We start from the raw sequence: 16,093 nt of genomic DNA, 5'->3' as shown, positions 1-16,093 counted from the left end.
GTCTGTGCACTACAGAGAAAGCGCTGGGAGACTGACATGGTAAGAATCCGTACCTTCTGCTGGTCTGCTGTCTGTTACCGCATATTTCAACTGCAGTCTCCAGGGAGAATGGCGTGTTCTAGCCTTTCCCTGTCCCATCTGCCTCACCAGAAACTGTACAGGGGGAAATATTTGTTCCCTTCTACTGTTTTAGGTTTTTGGCTGGGACTCTGTAACAAAAAGGCAGCTTAACAAGAGAAAAGGAAATGAATATATTAACATGTACATCTCATATATACTTATGAGAAATGAAAGTGATGAGTAACTCAAAGAGGTGTCTAGAACTTGGACTTACAGATCATCTTAAACAAAGAACAATATATTTTTAGGGGAACTACAAGACAAAGGAAAAGAGTACTGGGCTTCCAAGGGCAGCAAATAGTGGTACAATAAATACATCAGAAACTAATGGAAAATACTAGCTAGTCAGTATAGGTTGTTTTCCAGAGTTCTCTGGTCCTTACTTGGGTCTAATATGTGTCTAGGGATGTTGATGATTAATTTCTGCACAAATTTATGTTCTGCTTTCAGGAAAATAGGGGGAGAAAAGAGAGCTTTTTTTGAATCTTCTTCTTCTCCATTGCCTTCAGCTCAACATTATTCTTGTGTCAAAGGGGAAGATTCTTGGGGTGGCATATTCTGTTATTCCTCTGAAGATTTTGCTATAAAATTCCCTTGCTTTACAATGACTCTTTATGTTCTAACATGAAAACATGAAGTAAGGCTTTGTCAGAAAGGAGTTAGGAATGTTATTTGCATGAGGCTTACTTCTAATAGTGAAACATTGATTTATAAATTAAGAATTTACAATAATAACCAAAAAGTTAGTAATGGAATCTGGCTGAACAAAGTAGTGTTGTATTATATACCTATCAGAACAACAGGCAGTGTTCTTTTGTGGAAAGTGTATATAAAATAATCTTAAGGGAAAAAGATAAGGCAACATACAGAAGGCACATAAAGCAACTTAATGAAAAACATTTAATGAAAGATTAAAACTCATTTTTAGTTGAGTCAAATGTTCATTCAGATTTTTTATTCATACTTGCTCAAATTCATAATAGGAATAGGAATTCCTATTCAAAATAGGAAAAAGTTCCTCTTTTATCAATAGTGCTAATCCCAATTAGTCCTGAGCAATGTCTTTAAGCAATGTCATTTCACTATTTTGTTGCGGATTAATTCTTAGGACATCAGAATGTCCTTCTTCAAACATAAGAAAGAAAATTTTGAAGTTAGTGAATCAATAAACATTTCCTATTTTCCACATGTCTCAGAGGGTGGAGCTCCCAAACCAGTCGCATAAGAAGGAAGTGAAAAGATGTTAAAAGCAGGGCCAGCTCCCCTGGGTCAGCCTGGAGGTCTGGCTTCTCAGTCAACATGAAGGCTCTCCTCATTCTGGGGCTTCTCCTCTTTTCGGTCGCTGTCCAAGGCAAGGTCTTTGAGAGATGTGAGCTTGCCAGAACTCTGAAAAGATTTGGAATGGATAACTTTAGGGGAATCAGCCTGGCAAACTGTAAGTTAACTCTTTTTCATCCTTTCAAATAGTTAGCCAGGTGTGGAACAGATACTAATAGAGGATGAACAAAAAGAAAGGGTCTTTGAGTGAATGTTTTTTTCTTTCTTGGAGGGTTTATACACTTCAGTTCAGTTCAGTTCAGTTCAGTCGCTCAGTCGTGTCCGACTCTTTGTGACCCCATGAACTGCAGCACACCAGGCCTCCCTGTCCATCACCAACTCCCGGAGTCCACCCAAACCCATGTCCATTGAGTCGGTGATGCCATACAACTATCTCGTCCTCTGTTGTCCCCTTCTCCTCCTGCCCTCAATCTTTCCCAGCATCAGGGTCTTTTCAAATGAGTCAGCTCATCTGAGTTTCAGCTTCAATATCAGTCCTTCCAAAGAACACCCAGGACTGATCTCCTTTAGAATGGACTGGTTGAATCTCCTTGCACTCCAAGGGACTCTCAAGAGTCTTCTGCAACACCACAGTTCAAAAGCTTGTACACTTACAATGGTTAAAAACATCAACTTGTTCTTTTAGAATCAGATGTACCAGGTGAAAGATTGAGTCATGGTGGGTCAAATTCTATATCATTCTAAGCATGCCAGGTCCCCATGTACTCCTCTAGCGCTACTAAATCTGACAGCTGGCACATGTAGACTGACTATAAAATACATTTTAGCACCTGGGACATGTCTGTTAAGCCCTTGTTGTTTGATTCTAGCCATTTCTAATTTGGATCTTGGGTTCTGAATAAGGTAGTATTTTTTTCATTTTTAAACCCCCTAACATGCTGTTGCACTTTTAACAGCAAGGTTTTTTAAAAATTACATTGAACTCTTAAAACAGGGACAGTAGAACTATTTCCCCTCAGTCAATATCTATATAAGGATCCCTGAAGTGCAGCATGAAATGACATTTGATTATTCTGACTCTAGTTCATTAATTATTTTTCATTTTCTTCCACAGAGTTTAAGATGTGCCCTAAGGAAAATTTCCTTTGTATTTTAGTCCGTATTTGTCAATGTCATCACTGTGGTTTTTATATTAAATTCAGGCATTTCTCCTCCATAACTATTTTTGAATGAGTTAGCCAATGGCTAGATGGATGGATGGATGACCCAGCCTTTCCTATTCTATGATTCTTGCCTGCATTATAATATGATACCCAAATTCATCTTCGGTATCATAAATTTTCTTTCTCCCAGAAAATCCTTATTTTTTCTACTAAAAAGCATTTTTCCATTAGCATATGCATCTGCTGCTAATGACCAAATCCACTCAACAACTCTGTTGATTTTTCTGTTCTAGGCTCAATCCTACCTGGGTGTTAGTAATAAGGAAAGTGTAATAGCAATGGAAGATATTTTAAAAAATATGTCATCTTTTTCATTTGTATTACCAAATCATTTGCTAATAAAAGAATTCTCTGAAGGGACCTTTAACACCAAAGCGTTAAAACACTTTACAAGTAAAATACATCTTTATACTTATAAAGTAAGTCATTAGTAAAATAGAACTAGTTAAGTAGAACTGATTATGCTATGAACTGTAAGTCATATGATTTGCTCTTTATTACTTAAAATATGTTTTTTTCAGGGATGTGTTTGGCCAGATGGGAAAGCAATTACAACACACAAGCTACAAACTACAATGCTGGAGACCAAAGTACTGATTATGGGATATTTCAAATCAATAGCCACTGGTGGTGTAATGATGGCAAAACCCCAGGAGCAGTTAACGCCTGTCATTTACCCTGCGGTGGTAAGACAAGATAATGTGGAGTGACAGCACAGGACTCACCTGGTTATACCTGTTGGGTTATCCAAAAAGTTCATTCAGGTTTTTCTGTAAACATCTTATGGGAAAACTGGAATGATCCTTTAGGTCAAGAGTCAATAGAAATAAAAAAATCTTGAAGGGTTCATCAGGGACCTATAAAAACTCCATTTTAACATCTAGAAACTCTATTATCCTCCTCCTAATTTCTTAAGTAAGAAATTAAAGAGCTGGTATCATAAAAGTTTGCTGTTTGCTAACATAAAGAAGTTTCTGGAATGACCTATCACTTTATCATAACTGGACATATTGATGCTTTGTGAAGAACAATGCTATTCCTTGTTTGGGGAGGATTAGCGATAATTTTGTTGGGTGGTCTTTTTTTTTTAAATCTACCCTCCTTTATTGGAAAACAAAAGAATTACTAGTTAATCAAAGTGGAGGAATATGCGTGGTGTTTTTAAAAAATTGTTTTTACTTTTTACTATAAAATATTTTAAATATACGGACAATTAGAAACATTACTATAATAAGCATCAATATGCTCATCACTTACTTTAACAGTTGTTAACATTTTAGCACATTTACTTCTTTATATATATATATATATATGTATATAAACTTCTTTTTGCTGAGTGATTTTAAGGTGAATTAGAAACATTATGACATTTCATTTATAAATTCTTTAGAACGAATCTCCAAAAACACAGCTCCTATATAAAAACTGTCATTCTAACAAATTAATTTATAGATTTGTTTAATTGAGGTGAAACAAGTATTCTATTGACTTCCTTTTAAAATAGAGAAAGCATGTGGAATCTTTTTAAAATTTTTTTTAAATTGTATTTATTTTTTTATTGAAGGATAATTGCTTTACAGAATTTTGTTCTTTTCTGTCAAACCTCAGTGTGAATCAGCCATAGGTACACATATATCCCCTACCTTTTTTTGAACCTCCCAAAGCATGTAGAATCTTTAGTGCCTGAAATATTGGAGAAATATAGCAGAATTGATACTGCTAAATTTTTAAATATTAAAAATCCTAATAGTGAAGATGAGTCTAAGAATATACTTTTGTATCCAGTTAATTTATTTTAAAAATTTTGTATTATAGAATAACCTGTTGTCATTGAATAAAAATTCTTACTACCCAGACATGTATGACCATTGGGAAATTTTGGTATCCACATGTTCTTTTGGAATACACAACAATCCCGGACATGAATGTAAAGCTATATTATACATATTTGTACCCACATAACAGCAGTGAAATTGTACTATATTTACTGCTTTACAATTTTGTCTTTATTACACAAAATTATTTTTGTCAACAAATACCAATCCTTGTTGTTTTTTAAAGATGAATAGACTTTCACAATATAAGTACTCCATAATGTATCAACCTAACTCTTACTGTTAAACATTTAGGCTAGTTCCACTTATGCCCTTTATTAATTGCTATGAAACACTTTGTATACATATCTTTCAGTACATCTCTTATTATTTCTTTAGGATCAATTTCCAGTGTCAAATTGCTGAGCAAAAACCTGCTAGACCAGTTTCTGTTTGTCTTTTTTTTTTTTCAATATTTCCTAGTAAAAAGAAAACCTTCTATCATGCTAATTAATAATTCCAGAGCTTCCAATGACTTTGGTAAATGAGAAACAGATGCCAAATGGGATGGAATGAAGAGTTCCCCCCAACATCAACAGATAAACAGATCCTTAAAAATTATTTTAGTTGTTCTTTCCTCAGCCTAAGAGAATAAAGCTGACTGAGCTAAACTTAACATTTCTATGAATGTTATTTTCACTTCTCACCACCTCTTTTTCAGCTTTGCTGCAAGATGACATCACTGAAGCTGTAGCATGTGCAAAGAGGGTTGTCAGTGATCCACAAGGCATTAGAGCATGGTATGTGTGTGTGTTTTTTTTTTTTTCCTTTCAGTTTTATTGAGATGTAATTGACATAAAGCACTATATAAGTTCCAGGTTTACAGCATAATGATTTGAATTACATCAGGAAACAGTATCACAATAAATTTAGTGAACATCCATTATCTCACATGGATACAAAATTAAAGAAATAGAAGAAAAAATTTTTTGTGTGTGATGAAAATTCTTAGGATTTACTTTCTTTTCAACAATTTTCATATATAAAATATAGCAGTGTTAATTATATTTATCAGGCTATATATTTGTTTTTGCTCTTTAGTCACTAAGTCACGTCTGACTTTTGTGATCAATAAACTGTAGCCTGCCAGGTTCCTCTGTCCATGGGATTATTCCAGGCAAGAATACCAAGGCAGGTTGCCCTTCCCTCCTCCAGGAGATCCTCCTAACCCAGGGACTGAATTTGTATCTCCTGCACTGCAGGCAAATTCTTTACTGCTGAGCCACCAGGGAAGCCCCATGCTGTACATGATATCCCTAGTATTTATTTATCTTATAACTGGAAGTTTGTAGTACCTTTGACTGCCTTCATCCAATTCCCCTTTCCTCATTCTACCCAAATTCTCTTGTGGTTACCTCAAGAGGTAACCACAAATTTGACCTCTTTCTCTATGACTTTCTTGCTTTGTTTGTTTGTGTTTGAAATATAATGTATGTACAACACTATGTTAGTTCCCATTACAGAGCGTGGTATGTGTTAAGTATTAAAGGAGAGAGCTGTTTTATCCTATTGTTATGAAAGAAGTGAGAGAATATTTCCAAAGATCAAAGTATGGTACTGAGAACTGAAAATTGCAGCTTTAGATTCATACTAAACGGTGTATAGCATAGAAACAATCTACTTTAACTGATTCAAAATCTTATTCTTTTACTCCTCAATTTATTTTGGGGAATTTCTAGAGGTTTTAAGATTCTCCACCTTATACCTATTCCTTGTCATATCTTGACATTATTTTTGGAATTAAGTAAATATGGAACGCACTTTGCATTTTTGCTGTGAACTACATAGGACTCAACACTTGCACTCAGATGTTCTGTGCCCTAGTGAAGCTTTGGGGGAGATGTGAAGTCCTTGGTATAGTATCTCCAAAATAAATAGCAGTAAATAGCAATACTTGGATCTGTCTGTAGCTTTCATTTCATGTAATGATAAACTATGTTGTTTTCCCAAAGGATTTGAAGTATATGTAATATAATGAAGCTTTGTTTCAACCTTATTACCATTTGTTTCATCTTTCTCTACAGGGTGGCATGGAGAAGTCATTGTCAAAACCAAGATCTCACGAGTTACATTCAGGGTTGTGGAGTGTAATGTTGGAGTTTTTACTTCAACCCATTTTGTCTCTTTTTCATATTAAGGAAGTAATAGTTGAGGGAAAGGTCATACTTTCAAACAAATAATGTTTTTTTTTTTTTTTTATAGAAGCAGGAGCATGTGGTCTTTAAGATACTTAATGTTTACTTCATGTATTTATTATTTGATATTAGGCCCACAGTGTATTTCAGTTTAACAGACCTAATGCTGGTGAATATTTGTCTAAAATCTTAATTATCAAATATATATCCAGAACATTCAGTTCTTAAAGAAATGGCACACACTTAATCTTGAATCACCCCCACTCCAGTACTCTTGCCTGGAAAATCCCATGGATGGAGGAGCCTGGTGGGCTGCAATCCATGGGGTCGCGAAGAGTCGGACACGACTGAGCGACTTCACTTTCACTTTTCACTTTCCTGCATTGGAGAAGGAAATGGCAACCCACTCCAGTGTTCTTGCCTGGAGAACCCCAGGGATGGGGGAGCCTGGTGGGCTGCCGTCTATGGGGTCGCACAGAGTCGGACACGACTGAAGTGACTTAGCAGCAGTAGCAGCAATCTTGAATCATACAAGTACTCCCTAATATTCAACAAAAATATAGCAAAATAATATCTTTAAACAAATTGATCTTAGGCAAAATCCCACCTGTGTAGTAGGCATGTAACATCATTATCTGTTCAGTCATCTCCAAAAACAGTAAAATATAACTACTCTTTGTTGGGCAATATAAAATGTTAAATGGAGCATAATACCAAAAGACTAAAAATGAAGAAAGCCTGATTTAAGAATTTTGTTTTCATAAAGTGTGACCTTTGTTTTAAATGTTGTCTTAAAAATGTTGGATTTATGCAGCTTTAAAAATAAGCTCAGAATTTATATGTCAATCACTTTTAGCCCTTTTAAAGAACTCAATTGTGCATCTTGCTGTCATGAAGGATATAAAGATGGATTAGATGAGCTGTTGTTTTTTCTTACTGTTATAAGCTTAGTTTCATGCATTATGACAAATTCAGAGGCAGAAGAGTTTGTAGGTATTGAAATCATTGCTAGTTAATCACAGGTGTGATATCATGAATGCTATAAAAAGTACATTTTCAGTAAAAGCTTTGCAATTTATACTTTGTCTTTCTTTGTTAAGTCATTTGGTGTCTCCGGAAAAATACATACATATATATTTGAGAAAAAGATTATCTGACACTTAGTATTTCCTACATCCTCATCTGTACCAAAACAGCTAGATTTTTTTTCTGTGTGTATATTCTCTTTAATCATAGAATTCACATTCACATTAAATAACTCATTTTTTCCTCAATGGATTTAATCATAAAGAGATAGGGTATATATCATCTTAAAAAGAAAGCTCTTACAAAAACCAAAAATAGCTAGATATTGCTGAAGAAAAATACATAAGCATGCTGACAGATCTCTATTTTTTAATTTTTTTAGCTGTGCTACTAGGTTTGGGGGATCTTAGTTCCCTGACCAGGGATTGAACCTGCATCCTCCACAGCAAAAGTTTGGAGTCCTAACCACCAGACCTCCAGGGAATTTCCCTCACACTAAATTCATAAACACAAATCTCACATGGGCCCTCTAATCAGCCTGGTCATCTTAGTCACTTCTCTGAAATCCTGTGTTGGTGTCCCAATTACTCAAAATGACTGTCACTGTTTACTTCTCTCATTTCAAAGTCCTGGCACACATGCCAACCACTGGCCTTCCACACTCTGCTCGTGGTAGACGACTCAGCCTCACCTTACACTGACAGAACAGAGGCAACTCATATAAAACCCTCCCCTCCTGGCCACCATAACAGAGCTCAGGTCTTTCCGTGGGCCCACCCTCCCTTCCTTCCCCTTTATCACTGCGATGAAGGGCCTTGCTCCCGCCAATGGCAGTGTCTCCACATGCAGTCTTCACAGCCCTCTCACTACTCCAGTTTAGGCTGAGGGTTTCCTGATCCTGAGTTTCTCCCTCTTTGTTGGATCATCCCCTTTACTGTACGAACTGCCCTGGTAACCTTTCATCTTGCAAATAACCCTCCAGGTACAACATCATTTTAGACTCCCTTTTACCGCAACTGGGGCTTCCCTGGTGGCTCAGACGGTAAAGCGTCTGCTGGTAATGCAGGAGACCAGGGTTCGATCCCTTGGTTGGGAAGATCCCCTGGAGAAGGAAATGACAACCCACTCCAGTACTCTTGCCTGGAAAATTCCGTGGACTGAGGAGCCTGGTAGGCTACAGTCCATGGGGTCACAAAGAGTCGGACACGACCGAGCGACTTCACTTCACTACCGCAACTATCTTCCTGGTGGCTCAAGAACCCGGAAGCTTCTCCACAACAGCTGTGTGGTGGTGGTGGTGGTTTAGTTGTTGAATCGTGTCCGACTCTTGCGACCCCATGGACTGTAGCCTGCCAGGCTCCTCTATCTGTGAGATTCTCCAGGCGAGTATACTGGAGTAGGTAGCCATTTCCTTCTCCAGGGGATCCTCCCAACCCAGGAATCGAACCCGGGTCTTCTGCACTGCAGGCAGATTCCTTACTGACGGGGCTATAAAGGAAGCCCACAACAGCTGTACCATTTTATATTTCCATGAGCCATGCATAAAAATTTCTAGACATTTTGATTTAACTTGTTATTTTATCTTTTTCTTATAATAACATCTTTTTGGGTTTATAGTATGACATTGTGAACTATGATTTTATTGATTTATTTTTTCCTTGAGTTCTATCTGTTTTTGCCTCTTGTAGTTTGACACTGTTGTTAGGCACATACGCATTAAGAATTGTTATGTCTTCTTGGAGAATTAACCCCTTTCTCATTATGTAATGAATGTACTTCTTTATCAACTGTGGTTTTTTTTATGTCATAAAATGGACTTTCATGTCTCAAAGTATGGAATGCTTCACGAATTTGTGTGTCATCCTTGTGCAGGGACCATGCTCATCTTATCTGTATCATTCCAACTTTTGTATATTTGCTGCCAAAGCAAGCTCCAGCTGTGATTTTTAAAGCAACTCATCTTTAGCCAGTCTTTCTAAAGCATTTAACAAAATTTTCTTTGAACCAATTGCATTTGCACTCATGTTTTGTTGGTTTACATAATATTAAGCTATGAAATCACAGGAAAAAGTACTATTGATACAGTTTAGGAACACATGCACTGAGTCTCATGGAAAGTAATTAGTAATAGAAGTTCCTGGACATAAATGTGTGAATAAGTCAGTTTTATAGACAAACTGTATAGCTAGGTTATGTGTTATTGTTGTTGTTCAGTGGCTCAGTTGTGTCTGACTCTTTGCAACTCCCATGAATGGCAGGTTATGTGGAGGGTATTTTAATCAGTTCTTATCATTGGATATTCAGGTTATTTCACTAGATTTTTGATTTGTATAAAGGATACTATAATGAATGTCTTTATAAGTAAATCTAAATGCATTTTCCGAAAAGTAGCTTCTTGTGGTGCTTGATTTAATAAGCATGAGCAATTGAATTTTTGTTTGTTTGTTTTTTCTTTTTTCTTAATTTTATTTTTTGTGGAGTTTTTTTGTTTGTTTATCTGACCAATTGAATTTTTGACACATGAAGTTACTCTCTAACCTTCACCACAGCTGTATGTGAAAATGCATATTTTTTCACATCTTTGTCAGTAATAGGTGCTTTAAAATATATTGATTTTTAGTGATGAAAATTGGTATCTTTTAAAATATTTTGTGATTTTTTTAATGTTAGCTTAGCTTTAAACTCAAACATTTTAAAATATTGTATTTAAAAAAATTTTAAATGTTAGCGTGCTGTCATCTAGTGACAACTTTATGTAAGAAATAAAAGAGTAAGTCATAATTTAGTAATTTCATCTTGTAATTGAGGAAACAATTAAGTGTATGCATTCAGACCCCAAGTAATATAACCAATTAAGGGCAAACTCAAGAGCTGACAAATCCAAGCCAGGCTCTCATCCAAGATCTGAAAGATTCTTTTCTTTTCCATTGTCCCTGTTAAGTCACAGCAGTATAGTCAAACCAAAAGATCAGATGATGATGAGAATAATACTCTGATTATTTTGATGAAAGCTGTTAATAAAACCTTTCTATCTTTATGCTGAAAATCTTTCTAAATTTGCTCAGTGGACATAAAAACAGAAGGGAAGGAATTTTGTAGCAACATATTTTCTATTTATATATAGATCAATTAGGGAATATATTTAACATCTCTTTGAAGAGTATAGTATTATAATATCATTATGAATAGAATTCTCAGGGTAGGTGTAAGATTGTAGGCTTAATTTTATTTAGCTATGTGATATCAGTTTTGTTTTTAACCTTGGGTAGAAAACAAAATGCCCCTTTCTGAATGCCATGTATAGCATGGAATACTATACATTGCATTCAGAAAGGGGATATAAGCCAAGGAAAATTCTTTCTGCCCTTTGAGAGTCAGGAAATAAGATAATTCATACCCAGCGAATACTCAAAATGACTACAATGTGCAAAATTCCATGAGCACACAAAGAAAGAAGACCATATGTTGTCTTGGAAGAAAACAGTTGAAGGGACTAGTACATACAGGCCACTTTCCCATGTGGTATTTTTAATGTAAGCATCATATCAATTCCATTGGAGTTCCTCATTTTACAGGTGAGGAAAGAAATTTAGGAAGACTCAGTAGCAAAGCAGTAATGCACTTAGGATCAGAAGAGCCAATCTAGAGCATGTGACAGGGGGACTTAGTGGCGATTACTTACAGAAGATGGGAGACGGCGTGAAAGACTCTCCAGATAAAGCATCAGAATCAACATCAGTACAGAAACCAGTCGACTGAGCTGAATATAATGGGCATTTGTTCAGCAATTCATTCTGACATGATTCAGGGAAAATCATGTTCTTTATCACATTCTCTTTAAACTTTCCTATAAATTTATGCTTGTCTAAGAATTGTAATCATTTATTTGAGCTTTATCACCTTTTAGAAAAAAACATGTACTTTCTTTATTGTCAGTTTTCTCTTCAAGTCTTTGAAAATATAGTTCAGAGACCTTAGTATGTTTTTGAACTCCTGTTGCAATGTTTGAACAGTTTTATCATGGGTAGATCATCTAAGTTGGCATGCATGTTTAAAATACTTCATCTGCCAGATGGACCTGAAAAGAACACAAATAATAGTTGCAAAATGTTGAATCCAACTCAACAAATCCCAGTAGTGAAGAAGTAAAATTTTCTTCAATGAATTTAAAGAAACTAGACAGAGCACATGTTGTGTACTTATTCATGTTTTAAAAGAATACTTTTTTCACATCTTTTATTATAGCTTTCTTATCATAAAACTGACCACAAATGTCATTCAACAACAGGTTCAAATCACCCAGAACTTGCTTCGCTCTGTTAAATAAAGCCATAGCTAGTTTTCAGTTGATAAAGTTAAAAATCACTCATAAGGTTTTCTATATTAACCATATTACACAACAATCAACAATTGATCAGGGCTGTCACATCTTAAATAAAATCTCCAGTAATGGACTTTTACTTGCTGTCTGATTTCTCTTATTTACCACCTAATTTTATACATGTTTTCTGATTCTAAAATTAATTTTTATTAACATGATTTGGATAAATGTTAAATTAGCTTTTCTCATTTTAGTATTTTCTCAAATGCTCCTGGATTGAAAGCAGCAGCTATTTTGATAATTCCTATGAAATATTTGTTATTTAAGAATGCCACTGTTCATTATGAACTCTAAAAGAAAATAGTTTTGCTTTAAAATCTTTTTTTAAAATACAATTGGCCTTCCCCCCTTTTTTTTTTTTTAGTTTATTTGGCTGCAATGAGTCTGTTTCTTCATGCAGTATCTTCGGTTGTGGCATGCAGGCTTGTTCCTTGACAAGGGATCAAACTCGGGCCCCCTGCATTGGGAACATGGAGTCTTAATCACTGGACTGCCAAGAAAGTGCTTTTTGCTTTAAAAGTTTAATAGCCACAACTACAAGCACTTTAGAATAATATTTAATGTTCTTTTTTTAATCTGTGTTTAATAAGACTTTGGTCTAAGGGCGTTTTTATTTGATTTATGTGTAAACCAAGAAAACATAAGAAGACAAGAAAATGAATATAATGTAATAGCCCCTATTGGATCCTGGAACAGAAAAAGAACATTAGTGGGAAAACAAATGGGATCTAAATAAAGCCTAGAATTTAGTTAGTAGTAATCTACTAATGTCTACATCTTATGTAACTCTATTTATCAAAACTAAGAAATTGACACTGGGGAAACTTAGTGATTTAACTGTTTGAACTATTTTTGCAACTTTTCTATAAATATAGAAAAATGTTTTAAAGGCACAAAGGCAATTTAAAGGTAGTGGAGAAAGGATAGCCTTTTAACAAGTGGTGCTGGAACAATTAGACATCTGTGTGCAAAAAAAATGAACTTGAATCAATACAGCACACTACATACAGAAAACAACTCAAGACAGATTTTAGATCTAAACGCAAAACCTAAAACTATAGAACTTCAAGAAGAAAAATAAGAGAAAATCTTGTGACCTGTTAGGCAAAGATTTCTTAGATACAAAAGCAAAAGCACAATCAGAAGAACAACAAATAAATAACTTGAAATTTAACATAATTTATAAAACTTATGCTTTAAAAAAAACACTGCTAAATAATGAAAAGATTGGGAGAAAATCTTTTCTTTTTTTTTTTTTAGTGATCAATTAATGAACATTTATTAAGTGGCTTCTTTTTTTTTAAATTTTATTTTATTTTAAAACTTTACAATATTGTATTGGTTTTGCCAAATATCGAAATGAATCCGCCACAGGTGTACCTGTGTTCCCCATCCTGAACCCTCCTCCCTCCTCCCTCCCCATACCATCCCTCTGGGTCGTCCCAGCGCACCAGCCCCAAGCATCCAGTATCGTGCATCGAACCTGGACTGGCGACTTGTTTCATATATGGTATTATACGTATTTCAAAGCACAGCTTGGTGAAGGAACAAGAGGAATCTTTTGGAAGTGAAGAATATGTTCATTCTTTTGATTGTGGTGATGGCCTCATGAGTGTATGAATACATAAAAATGTATCAAATTGTATGCTTTAAAAAATATGGTTTATTGTATGCTATTTACACCTCAATAAAACTGTTAAAACATTTTTTTTTTTTTAATTATTTTTTACTTTTGGCTGTGCTTGATCCTAGTTGCTATACTTGGGCTTTCAATAGTTGCAGCAAGCTGGGGGTTACTTTCGAGTTGCAGTGCTCAGGCTTCTCACTGAAGTCGCTTCTCTTGTGGAGCAAGGGCTCTATGGCACATGGGCTGCAAGGGTGCTTGGTCTCCAAGGCATGTAGGCTCGGTAGTTGTGGTACTTGGGCTTCAGTTCAGTTCAGTCGCTCAGTCGTGTCCGACTCTTTGCGACCCCATGAATCGCAGCATGCCAGGCCTTCCTGTCCATCACCAACTCCCGGAGTTCGCTCAGACTCACGTCCATCGAGTCGGTGAAGCCATCCAGCCATCTCATCCTCTGTTGTCCCCTTCTCCTCCTACCTCCAATCCCTCCCAGCATCAGAGTCTTTTCCAATAAGTCAACTCTTCGCATGAGGTGGCCAAAGTACTGGAGTTTCAGCTTTAGCATCATTCCTTCCAATGAACACCCAGGACTGATCTCCTTTAGAATGGACTGGTTGGATCTCCTTGCAGTCCAAGGGACTCTCAAGAGTCTTCTCCAACACCACAGTTCAAAAGCATCAATTCTTTGGCACTCAGCTTTCTTCACAGTCCAACTCTCACATCCATAGGTGACCACTGGAAAAACCATAGCCTTGACTAGACGGACCTTTGTTGGCAAAGTAATGTCTCTGCTTAGTCATAACTTTCCTTCCAAGGAGTAAGCGTCTTTTACTTTCATGGCTGCAGTCACCATCTGCAGTGATTTTGGAGCCCAGAAAAATAGAGTCTAACACTGTTTCCACTGTTTCCCCAGGCTTAGTTGCCCAGCAGTATGTGAAATCTTCGCGCACCAGGAATCGAACCCATGTCCCCTGAATTGGCAGGCAGATTCTTATCCATTGAACCATAAGGAAAGTCTTGGGGTTTTTGTTTTGTTTGCTTATTTAATTGGCTGCATTTGGTCCTAGCTGTGGCATGCAAGCTTCATTGATCTGCAGCAGGTGGGATCTTAGTTCCCTGACCAGAGATCGAATCTGCATCCCCCACATTGCAAGGTGGATTCTTTTTTTTTTTTTAATTAAAATTTGTATTTTATTTTATTAAAAAAATTCTACAGTGCTTTACAATTTTCAGAAGTTTCACACACATTTCATATAATCCCATAATAACGTTTTTAAAATTCCCTACTCCAGTGTTGCCCTTCCCCATTCCCTATCCCCACTGCTGCTGCTGCTGCTGCTGCTGCTAAGTTGCTTCAGTTGTGTCCGACCCTGTGCGACCCCATAGACGGCAGCCCACCAGGCTCCCCCGTCCCTGGGATTCTCCAGGCAAGTGGTAACCACTAATTTGTTCTCTGTGAGTCTGCTTCTTTTTTGGCAAGGTGGATTCTTAACCACTGGACAACAAGAGAAGTTCTTTTGTTGTTGTTGTTTGTTTGTTTTCTTAAAAATGAATGAAGGAGAAATTCACATAAAAAACTAATCGAGTATGAGCACTGCCACTACTGAAACCCACGTGCCCTAGAGCCCATGCTCTGCAACAAGAGAGGCTCAGTTCAGTCGCTCAGTCAAGTCCGACTCTTGTGACCCCATGGACTGCAGCACACCAGGCTTCCCTGTCCATCACCAACTCCCAGAACTTGCTCAAACTCATGTCCATCGAGTCAGTGATGTCATCCAACTGTCTCAGCCTCTGTTGTCCCCTTCTCTTGCCTTCAGTCTTTCCCAGCAACAGGGTCTTTTTCAATGAGTCCATTCTTTGCATCAGGTGGCCAAAGTATTGGAGTTTCAGCTTCAGTATGAGTCCTTCCAATGAATATTCAGGACTGATTTCCTTTAGGATGGACTGGTTGGATTTCCTTGCAGTCCAAGGGACTCTCAAGAGTCTTCTCCAACACCACAACTCAACAGCATTAATTCTTCAGCCCTCAGATTTCTTTATAGTCCAACTCTCACATCCATACATGAGTACTGGAATAACTATAGCTTTTACTAGATGGACCTTTGTTGGTAAAGTGATGTCTCTGCTTTTTAATATGCTGTCTAGTTTGGTCATAGTTTTTTTTTCCAAAGAGCAAGCGTCTTTTAATTTTGTGACTGCAGTCATCATCTGCAGTGATTTTGGAGCCCCCCAAAATAAAGTCTGTCACTGTTTCCATTGTTTCCCCATCTATTTTCCACGAAGTGATGGGACCGGATGCCATGATCTTAGCTTTTTGAATGTTGAGTTTCACTCTCCTTTTTCACTTTCATCAAGAGGCTCTTTAGTTCTTCTTCACTTTCTGCCATAAAGGTGGTGTCATCTGTATATCTGAGATTATTGATATTTCTCCTGGC

General features: G+C 36.6%; 1 protein-coding gene and 1 non-coding gene across 2 annotated transcripts; one reads left to right on the top strand and one right to left on the bottom strand.

The window, feature by feature from the left end:
- The first annotated feature begins 1,375 nt into the window (after positions 1-1,375).
- LOC133247563 (lysozyme C, non-stomach isozyme) lies at positions 1,376-9,506 on the top strand. Its single transcript, XM_061416522.1, has 4 exons — positions 1,376-1,555; positions 3,143-3,307; positions 5,157-5,235; positions 6,520-9,506. Exons 1-4 carry the CDS (start codon positions 1,420-1,422, stop codon positions 6,584-6,586), a joined length of 447 nt encoding a protein of 148 aa, XP_061272506.1. The 5' UTR covers positions 1,376-1,419; the 3' UTR covers positions 6,587-9,506.
- LOC133249047 (U6 spliceosomal RNA) lies at positions 9,484-9,586 on the bottom strand. Its single transcript, XR_009736854.1, has one exon. It is a non-coding gene; the product is annotated as a U6 spliceosomal RNA (small nuclear RNA).
- Between the last annotated feature and the right edge of the window lie 6,507 nt (positions 9,587-16,093).

Source organism: Bos javanicus, chromosome 5, assembly GCF_032452875.1.
Source record: "Bos javanicus breed banteng chromosome 5, ARS-OSU_banteng_1.0, whole genome shotgun sequence".
Lineage (NCBI taxonomy): Eukaryota > Metazoa > Chordata > Mammalia > Artiodactyla > Bovidae > Bos > Bos javanicus.
Note: the sequence above shows the minus strand (reverse complement) of the source record. Positions and strands in the feature narration are given on the sequence as shown.

Excerpts from the sequence above, each read along its gene's own strand:
- LOC133247563 (XM_061416522.1), top strand. The coding sequence starts at position 1,420 with ATGAAGGCTCTCCTCATTCTGGGGCTTCTCCTCTTTTCGGTCGCTGTC. Across the intron at positions 1,556-3,142 it reads GGGAATCAGCCTGGCAAACT|GGATGTGTTTGGCCAGATGG; the intron begins GTAAGTTAACTC and ends TGTTTTTTTCAG. Across the intron at positions 5,236-6,519 it reads CCACAAGGCATTAGAGCATG|GGTGGCATGGAGAAGTCATT; the intron begins GTATGTGTGTGT and ends CTTTCTCTACAG.